This window comes from Muscardinus avellanarius, assembly GCF_963383645.1.
Source record: "Muscardinus avellanarius genome assembly, chromosome: 2".
In the NCBI taxonomy this organism is placed as follows: domain Eukaryota; kingdom Metazoa; phylum Chordata; class Mammalia; order Rodentia; family Gliridae; genus Muscardinus; species Muscardinus avellanarius.
This window is the reverse complement of record NC_137787.1, coordinates 133,747,857-133,762,064: the sequence shown is the minus strand read 5'-3', so window position 1 is coordinate 133,762,064 and position 14,208 is coordinate 133,747,857. Positions and strand designations below refer to the sequence as shown.

At 38.6% G+C, this 14,208-nt stretch overlaps 1 protein-coding gene across 7 annotated transcripts in view; it reads left to right on the top strand.

The window, feature by feature from the left end:
• DCLK1 (doublecortin like kinase 1) overlaps positions 1-14,208 on the top strand; it is a gene marked incomplete at both ends in the record, with an annotated part of 363,877 nt that overhangs the window by 186,887 nt on the left and 162,782 nt on the right. For all 7 annotated transcript variants that reach the window (XM_080690077.1, XM_080690076.1, XM_080690069.1 and 4 more), the window contains one exon: positions 4,854-4,953. In XM_080690077.1, coding sequence (XP_080546203.1) covers positions 4,854-4,953 — 100 coding nt within the window. The remainder of the gene's footprint in view (positions 1-4,853; positions 4,954-14,208) is intronic.

The window sequence follows — 14,208 nt, the reverse complement described above, 5'->3', positions numbered from 1 at the left end:
ATAATTATTACATACCAGACACTATATCGCAACTAAAAAATTGGAAGCATGAAAGATAGGTGGAATCAAAATTTTGAGGCATCTGGAATGCCAGGCTCAACCAGATGAACTTGAACTCAAAGATTGTAAGCCACCGATAGTTTACTGAGCCATGGAGATAAATTTTGAAAATTTACTTCAAAGGAATTGAAGTCAGAATATTATAGTGACAATATGCATATCCATGTTTATAGCAGCATAGTTCACAATAGACAAATTATGGACACCAGATGAGTGTATTGTGAAATTATGGGATATAGACACAGTGGAATTCTACTCAGCCATAAAGAAGAAGAAAATTATGTAATTTTAGTAAAATGGATAGAACTAGGAAATATTATTCTAAGTGAGATTAGCCAGTCACAAAAAGTGAAGGGTCATGTGTTTTCTCTCTTATGTGGAAAGGAGGGGAAAACTGGGATACAATAGAAACTTCAGATAAAGGAGGAGAAATCTCAGTGGAGTGATGAAGAGAGTTGCTGGGGGGGGGGGCTTGATGAAGGAAACACTTTCATTTAAGTTATATACATACACAGAATTATCAATGTCAATCTCAATATCATAAATGGGGAAGGAGAGGGGGGAGGGGAGAGTGGGATCGGGGGAGGCTCACCAAGGGCTAGGTATACGTATGTATGTTCCTGTCACTCTGAAATTTATTATGATTTGTGATTACATGTACCAGTGAAAGTATATATATGTGTGTATGAATAGATTGACATAACTAAATAGAATGGATTGAAGAGAAAGGAGATGGGGGTGAGATAATCCACAAGAGGGAAAGGCCAAACTATAGAGGGAGGCGGGAGAGCTTTGGACTGATGACTGATGTGGTGATGGGGAAAAGGGAAGAGAGGTGGGGAAGACCTGAGTTTCACAGAGGCTGTAGGAGCACAGTATATGGTCAGCGGTAGACAATGAAGAGGAACTGACCCTGGTAATACCAACTCTTCTAGGGTGGAGGGCAGGAGGAGGATGGTGAAACAGGAAAGCCTGAAAGGTGCTCGTCACAGGCTAGATAGGTCTCTGTCCTCAGACTTGATACTTCTACCTTTGCCTCTGCCTTGTCTCTAATCCTGATGGAAACTTCTAGCAACTGATACCTAGGGAGTAGAGCTGTCATGGCAGATGAAGCCAACTCTCACCATCCTTTTTAGCAAGAAGCATGTTTTCTATCCATAAACAAAGTTATTTTTTAAGCTGCTAACCATGCTGAATTTTGAGCACATGACATTTAAAAAGGATTAACACTTTGTAGATATATAAGATCAGGTTATTATGCAAAACACAGGCTTTTCATTTCTCTGCTTTTTATAATCCCTTTATATCAGAATGCACAGCAATGCCTCAAGGAAAACTCTCAAAATGTATTTGCCAGAGAAAAGGGTTATAAATCTTCCCGTTACTCCTTTTGTTAGATGGAATACATTACAGCCACCTTTAGATCAATGATAGAGCAGGAGACATAGATAATGGGTGTTTTACCAATTATCCTAAATCCATCTTTATTATAACCTTGTGTGTAAGTCTCCTCTGCTCTCAACTCTTTTATCAAGTCTTCTTCTCAGGAAGAGTGGTTTTATATTGAAATTTGATCTACTGACATTACTCACCTTTTCTGGTGGGAAGTTGTGAGCAGGAAAGAGGTGAAATGATGCAGAACAAAAAGCACAGAAAACACCAGCAGTTCTGATAGCTCAACAGATTCTTTTATTTCAACCACTGAAGCTTGAGAGGTAAAAGGCACTGAAATGATTTCCCCTTGTCTTTTTTGTGCCGGGTGATGACAGTTACTTTTCTTTAACAAACACTGTGTTCTTTTCATATTCTTGGGATCGTGGTGTTGGAAAGAACATCAAAAGTTCATCTTATTTCATTTCCCTCTTGCTAACAGAATTATGCTTAAACTGTCCAAGATGGATCCTGTCTCTTCTGTTCTGTTATGATGGGCTTGGAGAATGGTCATCAGTGAAATCGTGGAAGCGAGTTGGCTGGCAACCTGCTTAGAACATGTTGTAGTTTATATGGTAGTTATTTGTCTGTTTAGCTACTGCATAAAATAAAACATGCACACACAGGTGAATGTGATCTGAAGCACATCATGTTCTAAAATGTAGAATATGTGGTAATATGCAGGAAGGAAAGACCATGTCCTTAGAAAACAGTATTTGTGTGTGTGTGTGTGTGTGTGTGGTGGTACCGGAGATTGAACCCAGGGGCATTCAAGCTCCGAGTAACACCCCAGCCCTACTTTTTATTTTTTATTTTGAAACAGGGTCTCACAGAGTTGCAAGGCCTCACTAACTAGCTGAGGCTGGCTGCGAACTACGATCCTCCTGTCTCAACCTCCCAAATGCTGGGATTATAAGAGTGTGCCACCACACCAGGCTAGAAAACAGTATTTTTCATCTGGCAGAGATGTCATGATAATGCTTGGCACAGAGCCTGGCACAGAGTAGGCCCACTGTAGAAGTTTGAGTGAGTTAATGAGTAAATAAATTAGCAAATACATACTCATCACTGGCAAAACTTGGCTGCCTAGGAAGAACATGGGTAATGGTTCTTCCCTTTGGGTGTTCCTCCAGTTCTCTTCACCCGTGTCTGTCTAAAGAAGTCAAAGGGGGACTCTGTAAACACTGATATGTAGGACTCAATGTGAAAAAACTATTCCAGAATCAAGTAAGTTTGAGAAACACTGGATTTTTCTATCTCCTCTTTGAAGTGACTATATACTTTAGCACATTAATCCATTGAATCCCAAGTTTTCAATTCTGCCTATTTCATTGAAATGGCTACAGGTGCATCAACATTGAAAGCTTGTATATCTTACCATGTTAATTATTGTCAGTCAGTATTATTAGATTATACTATGTTATATATACTATATAACTATATTCTGTAAGTACATTATATATTACCTACTATATTTAAGAGTTTTTATAGGTGCTTCACATCTGGGATGATGGAATAAAATGGGTAAGGGTTTTTCCAAGTTCACAAAGGAATCTTGTTTACATTGGATAAACCCAGGGTTATATTTGGCCTTACAACCTCCTTTTGCACAAAACCTATTCATCATCCACACTTTAGGATGTATAGCTGTTTTGGCTTCATTGTTCACATTGTTGCCTGGAGAGAGATCATGTCTTTCTTACTGTTGTATGTCAATGCTATTTGCTTGCTGTAATAGAATAGGCCAAATCAGAAAAGACTTCTACATTAGAGTAGAAATTGCCTGAATGAGTATGAGTTTGGTTGGTATCATAGGTTCTCATAGAGAAAGGTAGGGCGTGGGAGAGAGAGAGAAGAGTGACACAGAGGGCAGATTCTGAATTCAAAGGACCTCTTTTCAAACCAAACGGATGATCAAATCTTCTGATACCACACTAGATATCCATGGCTCCATCTTACTTGGTGGTTGCAAGATCCCCCTTAAACATCCATGTCTTCAAGCTTTTATAGGCAGAATAAGCTCTGACAGCCATGCATGGATGCACCTTATTCATGCTTAACATTGATTATCAAACTCTTATTTTAAAAGCCCTTTTTAAAGCTTCAGCCAAGTGATTATTTGCAAATGAGAACTTATTTGGAAGTGAGATATGATTTGTAAAGACTATCTAAAGTCCACATACCACTGCATATGTGACTCCCCAACTTACTACTCTGAGTCATACAGCATATATGATATGTCAGGCTGGTACTGCCTTCTGTGACAAAGATACACAACTGTATCAGTTGTGTGTCCACAACTGCACACAGTGAGGAAGGGGCTCATAGTTAGCACAGGTCAATAGACTCTAACATTCCAAAATGGTTTGTCTCTGGTCCTCGAATATCTGAGGGAAGATACTATTTGAAGGACTATTTCATACAACTTTGAATGGGTGCCTTCAGTTGGCCAACTTACGATTTTCCCATGTGGTCAAAGGAAACTGAAAAGAGAAGTCAGCAGTGTTTCCATTGTTGACATTATGCATATTGTGAATAAAACATTTACAAGCTTCTCCCAAGACAGACAGCAACATGTTTGAGAAGTATTTATTTTGACTACATTTCCTTGCAAAGCAACATTTACTGCTCTTAAAGTCCTTATTGGAGAGTAAGTAAAAAAAAAATATCAGAAGTTTGCATTAAAACTTTTCTTTTGCATAACAACAAGAAGTTGAAAGTAGATCAGGGTTTTAATGTTTAGCATAGTTTTGGTGGTGGGCATGTGGTTAATCTTCATATCTAAACCTCAGTTTAGATATGGAATGTAACTTAGCTTTAAAATCATTCCTTTTATGAAGGGTTCCATTTTTCTTTCAACTAGAGGTGGAATGGGTCTGAAGGAGCTTCTTATGTTCATATTATGTTACAAATACTATCCTTCAGTGATTATCACGTGCGTACGATGGCATCAATTACTAAAAACATATTTGTTGCCAAAACCATATGCCGACTTTTGTTGCTAGCAAAGAGTTTTGCATTCACAAGAGTACTGGAGACCTCCCTCTCCACATGTTTCTGCATCCACTCTAGTATGGAAACAAAGGGCTCTTACCTCATAGTCTATTGATATATAAAGTAATAAATGTGACAGTTACCGGTTCTATTTGCCTTATCCCCATCTTCCTGCAGCACTGAATCGTAACATGTTTCTTACTAGTAACAGATGCTTGAGCCCTTCCTTTGAAATTCCTCTGGAGAAGCTGCCCTGTTGATTCCATTAGAAGGGAAGTGGCTTCATGCAGATGTCGACTTGCAGGGATGCATTGTTATAATTGCTGTTCTGCTGACCCCTTGCTGAGTGCCATGCTTTTCTCTTGTAGGTGATGTGCCTTCAGGACTTTTTTGGTGACGATGACATTTTTATTGCATGTGGACCGGAGAAGTTCCGTTACCAGGATGATTTCTTGCTAGATGAAAGTGGTAAGGAAAAAAAAAGTTCAAAACCAGGGGAAATTTGAGGCAGCTTTCCACAATGAGCTGCACCAGGCCAAGATTATGTCAACTCCAAAGCTACCAAATCAGTTTCAGATCCTCAACTAGCATGTCTTTCCTATATCTTGAATTTCTTTGATTTTTTTTTATATAGAAAACAGATGAAATGATAATTGGAAAGGTTAGTCATTTAGAAGAATACATTATTGATCGATCATTTATAACAATTTAACAACTAAATTGATGTTTTATAGAAAACCATGATGTATATTTCTGCATTATAGATTTTTTTCTTCAAAATTCTAGTTGAGGGATTTGCGATCATAAAATTAATGATTATGTTTCTAAGCTCAGCTTTTATATGGCTTTCTTCAATTCCTAACTGGGAAAATGGTTTGTTTTCTCCTTTCCTATAAGACTTTGGAATTTGTAGGTCATTGGGCTGTCTGAGGTATCAAAAAGGGGAAGGTATCTTTCTGCTATTAATTAACTGTGACCTTGTGTAATTTAAGAGAAGGGAAAGTTGGCAAATGGGGCAACTGATAAACAGGGAGATGAATATGAAAGATTATGACTTTAACAATAATTTTTGGTACTATGAATCATCTCATAATCCTAGTATTTTCACAGTAAGATTATTACAATTAAGAGATCTAGCATAGCTGGGCGTTGTGGCACACGCTTGTAATCCCAGCATTTGGGAGACCGAGACAGGAGGATTGAGGTTCGCTGCCAGCCTCAGCTACTTAGTGAGACGCTTTACAACTCAGTGAGACCCTGTTTCAAAATAAAGAATAAAAAATAGGGCTGGCAGTGGAGCTTGAAGGTAGAATGCCCCTGGGTTCCATCCCTAGTACCGAAAAAAAAAGAGATTACTGATAACTAATTTAATTATGGAAAATTTACAATTGAAATTATATCTAGTTGAAAGTACTTCTTGAAATAGTAATGTACCAGAGTTTCACAATAATAAAATCAGTGCTGTAATGTAACAGTCTCACCCTAACAGTGCTAAAGCATATTCACATATAGTATCTATATTATATGTGGTCACAGGACACAGAACAGGTTAATCAATGACAGATCACATATATAGCAGTGGTTCAATAACATTATATCACTGAGTGACATTGTAGTCATTCTAGTTTAAGTAAACTCCATGATGTTAGAACAATTTTATCACCTAATGATGCATTTCTCAAAATATAGCTGTATTATTAAGCAGCACCTGCCTATATACATATTACCAATTATATGCATTTAAACACATTACAGTTGTCTCAAATTTTAAAAGATTAAGGCATGTTGGTAAGATTACTTCTTTATTGTGAAAACTTCAAATGCCCAATTAAAGTATATGTGTTTGCATAATTGTGTGTGTGTGTGTGTGTGTGTGTGTGTGTAAGAGAGAGAGAGAGAGAGAGAGAGAGAGAGAGAGAGAGAGAGAGAGAGAGAGAGAGAGAGAGATTGATTTAGTTTGGTTCAAGGAAACTACCAGGAGGAGTAATTTGGCATGTTTTCCTCTTAGTTTTCTGTAAATACATGTTGTCTTTATAACTGATAGGTATGCCCTCTGAGGCAAAGATGTATGTAAATATATTAGTGGTAAGATATTTTTAGGGAGGGTCTGCCCCTACCTTTTCTTTTTTAGGATAGGACAGATTTGCTTTTGTGTAGAACAAGTGAATGTTTTGAGTCAGGTAGAAGAGCTGACAGCACAGTTTTGAGAAAAATAAACTGCTTTGATTTCCAATTTAAAGAAAATAGCTGCCTCTGATAGAATGGTCTGAGAGACCAGTATGTCCTGAAATGAAAGTGCATTTGTTGCTTTGACGTAGGAAACAGCCTGTCAAACTTGAACTAGAATACAGCTTAGCTCCCTATGGCTCCCCAAGCCCTCTGGCCTTTATCCAGCCCTGCTCCTCAGGTGGACTTGGGGCCACTTCTCCTACTTAGCCTGGTCTGGGGAGTGAACAGAGCAGGGCTTTTCCATCCTGATAATGTATCTTTGATCCAAGAGGTGGAACCTACTCCTATTCACTTGCAATAATAGGCAGATGAGAAGTACACCAGAAATCCCTTGCAAATTTTCCTTAGAATTTTTTTGTAGAACTGGGGATTGAACTCAGGGGCATTCTACCTCCAAGTCCCCCGAACTCCTCCTTTTTATTCTTTATTTTGAAACAGAGCCTCACTAAGTTGTGGAGGCCCTCACTAAGCAGTTGAGACTGGCCACAAACCTGTGACCCTCCTGTCTCGGCCTCCTAAGTACTGGAATTATAAGCACGTTGCCACCACACTCAGCTAGAATTTATTTTTATTAATAAAAGATATGTACCAGTGAACGTGCAAACACACACACACACACACACACACACACACACACACACACACACCAGCACATCTTGCCTATATTTTTTGACTTAGCACCTTAAAAGAAGACTTGTTTTAGTCTACTTTTTTAAAAAAAACTTTGACCAAAATACCTGACAAGCACAACTTAGAGGAAGGTGGCTTATTTGGCTCACAGTTTTAGAGTTTGGTCCATGATTGGCCAGCTCTAAGACAGGAACCTCCATGGTAGGACACATGGCAGGAGGCAGCTGGAAGAAAAGAGAAAGACAGGAAGAAGTCAGGGACCCATCTCTTCCATCCATATTCTTTCTTGAATCTTTCTGCAGTGGTGACATGCTTTGAACATGTGAGCCTTTTGGGGTACACTCCAAAGCCAAACCATTAACCATTTGGTACATACTTCACATTCTTTCCCCTGATGAATACCTAACCATTTCTTAGGGTGAAATACATTTACTGAGCAACATGTCCTCCCCTATTCTAAAAACAAAACAAAACAAAACAAACAAACAAACAAACAAAAAACACGTGAATGTAAAGGGGAGAATCAGCGAGGGAAAAAAATCTAAATTGAGATTTTACTTCCTTGGGTGAACTTATCCTGAGACTAAATTCACACGTTGACAACTGCAATTTTCCTGTTGCTTGTACAGCATGTTCTAGTGCTAATGTATTAAAATTTGAATCTTTTTTTAAAGTGCTCTGAGCATGATTTAGCCCAGCTTATCTGCACTTGCTAAATGGTATTTGCAAATTGATGCTTCCTTTGCCCTGTTCCATAGTAGCTTCCTTAAAGGCCTGTCGGTAGGAGGTACAGACTTCTTTAGAGTTAATACTCTCTGCCTGCGCTTGATTTAATGGTGCCAAGAAGTGGCCTTTTGCTGCAAGGCAGCACTTTTATTTTATCTTTTAAAATTAAGCCAGCTCCCAGGGTGCTCGGGATTAGCAGTAATACATCCCCCTAATTATTGCTGGGAAAGCTCCTAGAGATGTGGCTTCAGGTCTTTCTAGGGGAGAGTTTGAGCATTACAAATGTACATTTCATGGGGACACATGGGAGACAGATCCGTGTTAGAAATTGCAAAGGATCTTCTTTTCTCCCCTAAGTTTTCCCATGCAGAATGAAACACCTTCCTTGTTCTTGTTCGGAATGTAGCCATTTTAGCGACATTGTCATCAATCAGTGGAGTCTTAGCACCATTGAAATAGTGGATGAGTCTATATATTAGAGATAGGCAAAGGGGCTGACGGATCCTTCCTATGCATGGCCTGCTGTCTCATTTAGAATGATGAAGCATAGCCAGGGAAAATGCCAAGTTGGAGACAGGAAACTCAACATGGTGCTACTTAGGTGTTAATGACAAACTGGCGAATCTGTGATTTGTTGCCATTCAGAAGTGACAAGATTTTGTTGAGAAAGATCCACCTGGAAAAGAAAATTAACTCTTTGGTGATGAGCCTGACATGGATTGTCACTGTGTGTCCACCTCCTCACCTCCAAGCCAATGTCCCCACTTGCTTAGCCAGTCTCTCTACCCACCCACCACATCGCCTTGGGCAACTCAAACTGCCAGGACTGCTGTCTGCTCAGGAGCTCAAGTACCTCTCCTCCTCTTTTTCTTTTTCAAAGATCTTGCTTGTTTTTATAAACTAATTCCCAAAGGGTCTCGACTCTAAGGTTAATAGGCAATACTTTAAACTCTCATACTTTTTTTACATGTTATATTAGTTTCCTAGGGCTGCCATAGCAAAGTACCACAAACTGATTGGCTTAAAACAAGAGAAATTGCTAGAAAAGAGGAAAATCAATGTTATCACCACAAAGTAATGATACATATTTGAGGTAAAAGATATGTTAATAGCCTTGATTGACCCTTATTGAATCATTATATTATGCATAAATATATGAGTATCACATTGTATTCCATAAATATGCACAATTATTATATGTCCATTGTAAATAAAAATTTTTAAATACCCTCCCCCAAATTTATTGTTTCATAATTCTGAAAAACAAAAGTCCAAAATTAAGGTCTGGGTAGAGTTGTGCTTTCAGAGGAAGACCATGGTTCTCAGGCAGGGTCCTTCCTTGTCTCTTCCAGTTTCTAGTTGTTGTCAGTAGTCTTTGCCATTCCTTGGCTTACAGCAACATTGCTCCAATCGCTGCCTCTGTCTTCATGTGGCCTTCTTCTCTGTGGATCAGTACATGTGTTAAATTTTCTTCTTTTTATAAGGTTACCAGTTATTAGATTCAGGCTATCCCTATTAACTAGGAACATTTGCAAAGACCCTATATCCATATGATATCACGTTGCCATGTGTTGGGAGCTAGGTCTTGACTGTATCTTTCTGGGGAACAAAAGTCAACCCACAACAAATATTGTTGAGAGCTAAGTATATTGTATTTGATCTTGGGTTACAAATAAATTAATTTCTAGTTTTTTGCTCTGATCTTTCTTTGAATTGGCAAAATGATAGCATTGTATTTATCAATAGTAACCATGAAAAACAGAGCTATGACTAGGCTTTACCCTCATCTGAACTTTCATAGTTAAGGCTTGTTACCTATTGGGTTAAAAAGTCTGAAATGTTCAGGAATGTATTTGACAGCACCCCTCTTAAAAATCCCTTTGACTAAGATGATAATCTATGGTCTGAATGATATGGAAGGCTGCATTTTTATTGATTGAACTGCCCTGTCCAAAAGGCGCTGACTTATATGTTGATTTCCAGTGCAGCGGAGGACCTATCTATTCAAATTACTCCATAAGATCCCTGCAGATAGGGGCTGCTTGTTTTGTCATCAGGAATTACATGACAGGATTTGGCTTTGGACTTTAAATGATTCAGCATAGTTAGAAATGTCCATATGAAAATATTAAAGGTACATGGTTGAAATTCTCTAGGAAGGGATAGAATGAGGATCTGCAAGGATTCTAACATGGTGGATTACATCAAAGAAGATCCAATTGAATTGGTATAAACAAAAAGTTGTACTCTAGGGCTAAAAATGAAAGAAATGAAAAGAAGAGCCAACTCTACAAACAGATTGCTCTGCTTGGTGAGGGATAATGTGTTTTTCACAGCAGCCCATGTGAAAATTACTTTCAGTTGACTGCAAGCTTAGTGTGAGATACCCTGTGATTTGATGCATATGCTATGTATATTGTATGTATATAGGGTATTATAAAGTGTTTCTGCCGCCCTGATTGAAGTTAGCAAATGAGAACTGAACCAAAATTTTTTTAATGTGTTACTTTATAGGAACAAAACTAAGTATATAAATAATGTGAATAATACAAGTATAAATAATGAAGCCTTCAATTAATGTTATTAAACTAAAAAATACACTAGAACTTTTGGAATATAATGCGTGTGTGTGCGCCCGCGCGCACGTAGAGTCTTCTTTCTGCAGAATACCTGTCTTTCTCCTCCCTACACTAGATAGATCTATCTGAAGCAGTGTTCTTTGAGTGTTTGAGGTTCCAGAATGAATGCTTCTTTGGCTTCTCTTAAGGACTCCCATGGATGGTGTGGGATACCCAGGATCTACTTGATAAATGTTTCTGGATATATTTCATCCTGGCCACTTTCTTGGATCTCATGTCCTGAGAGAGATAAGACAGAAGTTTCATTGGGGCACCATTCACCATAGGGGTCCCAATTGCTTTCCCCTTCCCTGAATGATAAGAAGATCAGGCTAGAACCAAAAACAACAGAAATAGAATTGGAATATTCTCAAAAGATGAAGATACCATGCTGGCTCCAAGTCCTTGCTGTGTGGTCTCTATATCCCCAAGCCTGCTCCTATTCTACAAAGAGCCTTTTTTTCCCCGGGTTGTAATGGACCTCAAATAAGATAATAAATGTCAACACACGTTCAAAACTATGTTCCTTATTACTTGTTGAATGACACCTCAGCTGAAATATACCTCCTGGTGGATTGCAGCTGGACTCAGCCGTACAGATTCATTTGCTGGATGTAATTGGAGGCAGATGTCATCAAGATTTGCTTTTGGTATTTTTTAGAACCCCAAAGCAATTTCACTTTTTTTTTCTCACTTTTAACTTTTATTCCTATGGTTAAGGTGAGAGGAAATTAAGAAGCTTTGAAATCAAAGGCTGTCTTTGAAGATATCCACGATTCTCTAGAGGGAATCTCTGAAAAGGCAAACCAAACCATGTTTAGAAGAACCAGATAGACTTCCAAACCTGAAAACATTCAGTAGTTCCAGCTTCTTGGGAAGTTCTCAATGTATGTGTCTGTGTTGATTTTGATCAAAGAGGTCTTTGATGGCCCCCCAGTTCTGTCCTGGGCTGGTGACATTGTGAAACCACAAGGTCATTGGGAACCCTGGAGGATACATAGAGTCTGGATAATGACCAGGCCTCCCCATAAAGTGGCTTTTGATGTTACTGCTAACATTCGTTCTTTTATGATTCATTTACTTATTCAATAAGCTAAGCTAACCTAACTGTGTGCCAGGCAGTCTGCTAGGCACAAAATTCTGTAGATAGAAATGCTTACATAAAACATAACCCTTCATATTGGCTTTTAATATTGCATATGTCTAAAGATGTCACAGGATCCTTGGTACTGACCCAGAATCTTCAACATTGCTGCTTCTGTTCATGGTTTTTATAAGAAATATTATGGTAAAATGACTAATGGGGTCACAACAAACTAATAACTCTCAGTAGATTTAAGTATTAATTGGATTAGAGGCCCATTTATGTTGAATCTATGGGCACCTTTCTTTGAGATATGTGGTACTTCATGCTGGAGTATTTTATTGTTTTGATAGATGTTAGTTCTAGGAATGCACAGTCCTTTTTTTTATTAAAAAAAGACCCATTATAGTTGTCTTATTGACTATTGGCCAAGTTTCTGTGATATTTTATTGTCTTATTAGAAAAAATGTGAAATCTGTTGAGCCTAATGTTTGGAAAAGAGGGCTTGGGGCTTTTGTCTGATTTCTGAACAGAAAACACAGTTTCTAACCATAACAGGTTCTAGAGACTTTCTTGCACAGAGTTTCCTTTAGCTCATATGTAAAGTTTCCCAGAACATAATGAAGTTTCAAATTTAATTGAATGCCAACCTGTAGAGACATACAGATTATTGTACTTTGGAGACAAAATCTAGGTCAAGCACAATCTATTCCTCTTGCTACAAATAGATGCATTCTTGCACTTAGGAAGTCAAGGCATTGTATAACATATGCAATCTTTTCTTTAGTCCTCATGAGATTCCTTTTATCATGTTCAGTAGCACTGATACATAAATTGCTGATGTGAAAAATCCTACAAAATGTGGCATTGACTATGAATCCTGAACACTAACGGTCTTGGAGGTCATCAGCTTCTTCTTCCCACTGTGCAGAAATCCTCCCACAAAATACCAGAGTGTCCTCTATCCCCAGCTAGGACCCTTTGTGAATGGCAACTTATAACTTCATCAGAAGGAAAATTCTAATGTCCACTAGTGCAGATTTTTAACAAGTTATATCTTTTTGGTGGTTTGTTGTTGTTGTTGTTGTTATTGTCATTGCTGTTTTTTGATACTGGAGATTGAACCCAAGGGCATTCTACCTCCCAGGTACACCCCAAGCCCATATCTTATTATTTTATTTTGAAACAGTGCATTATTAAGTTTCCAAGGTCCTAAGTTGCTGAGACTCCTCTGAAACCTGTGATTGTAGGCATGCATCACCACACACAGTTAACAAGTGCCTTCTTATACTGACCCCTAGTTGATCTCTCTTCAGCTTGTACACAGTGGTCTAATTCTAGACCTCCTGAACAATAAATACCACCCACTGCTCTCATTCCTAGATGATAAATTTTCCTTCTTGACCACTAGGATGATCAAAGTCATTTATCAGCAACTATTTTCTTTTTTTTTTTTCTGAAATCAAAATGTCACTCATCTTCTCTCCTGCTCCCCTCATCTTTCAAAATAAGAAGAGTCTGTCTTTCTTTCTAGAAGTCAGTGGTATCATTCTCAGTGTTGTCCCCTCTCTGCTTCTCTGTGACCTTGGCTTCTTTCTCAGCCTCCCTTTTCTATTATTCTGTGGATCTACTGTCTGTTTCTTTCTCTTAGCTCATGACCAGGCCCAGATCTCTCCTGTCCTGAAGGAACCTCTAGCTGTCTCCATCATCCCAGCAAACCACTGTGTCTTTCATTTTTCTCTGCCAAATTGCTAAGAAAAATGAACCAATTGCTGTCCTGAAAGACTCTTCCTTCCTTATTCTGACTCACTTTTTGTAACTCTGAGTGACTTGCACATGGAACACAAAAGATTATGGGGTTTTATCAACTTTTTAAAAAACTGCTTTCCATTGTCCTTTTAGATTTCTACAGTGGTGGCGATTTTTTGGCACCAGATGACACCTGGGTAATCCGAAGATTTTTCTGGTCTCTACTATGATAGTAAAAAGTGTTATGGATTCTTCTAGCTCCAAATTACCATCTCAATCCAGAAGTGGTCCCCTAAGATTTGGAATGTGAAACTAAAATTCTTTTTCCACTTCTATCCAGGGCCCAACATAGTGGATCCCCTTCTCTGTAGGACAAGGGTAGAGTTGATATTTCTTTCTTTTTTACTCGCCTGCTCCCTGTTGGTTTCGGTCCCTCTGGGATTGGAATGAGGATGAAGGAAGTGGGGTGAGGTGATGAGATGTGGACAGTGGGTGTCCTTACTTGACGATGCTCTTGCAAGATGGTTTCACACTCCATAGGCCAGCAGCCAGCTTCTCTTATGGGTGTTCTCAGAGGTTCTTCAGGTTCTCGCTAGGAACATTCTACTTTGTTTTTGTGGACAGTTCAGTTTCTTCCAGCTTTGGCTGTGTCTCCCTCAGCCCTTGTTTTCTTAAGTTCTCCTTGTT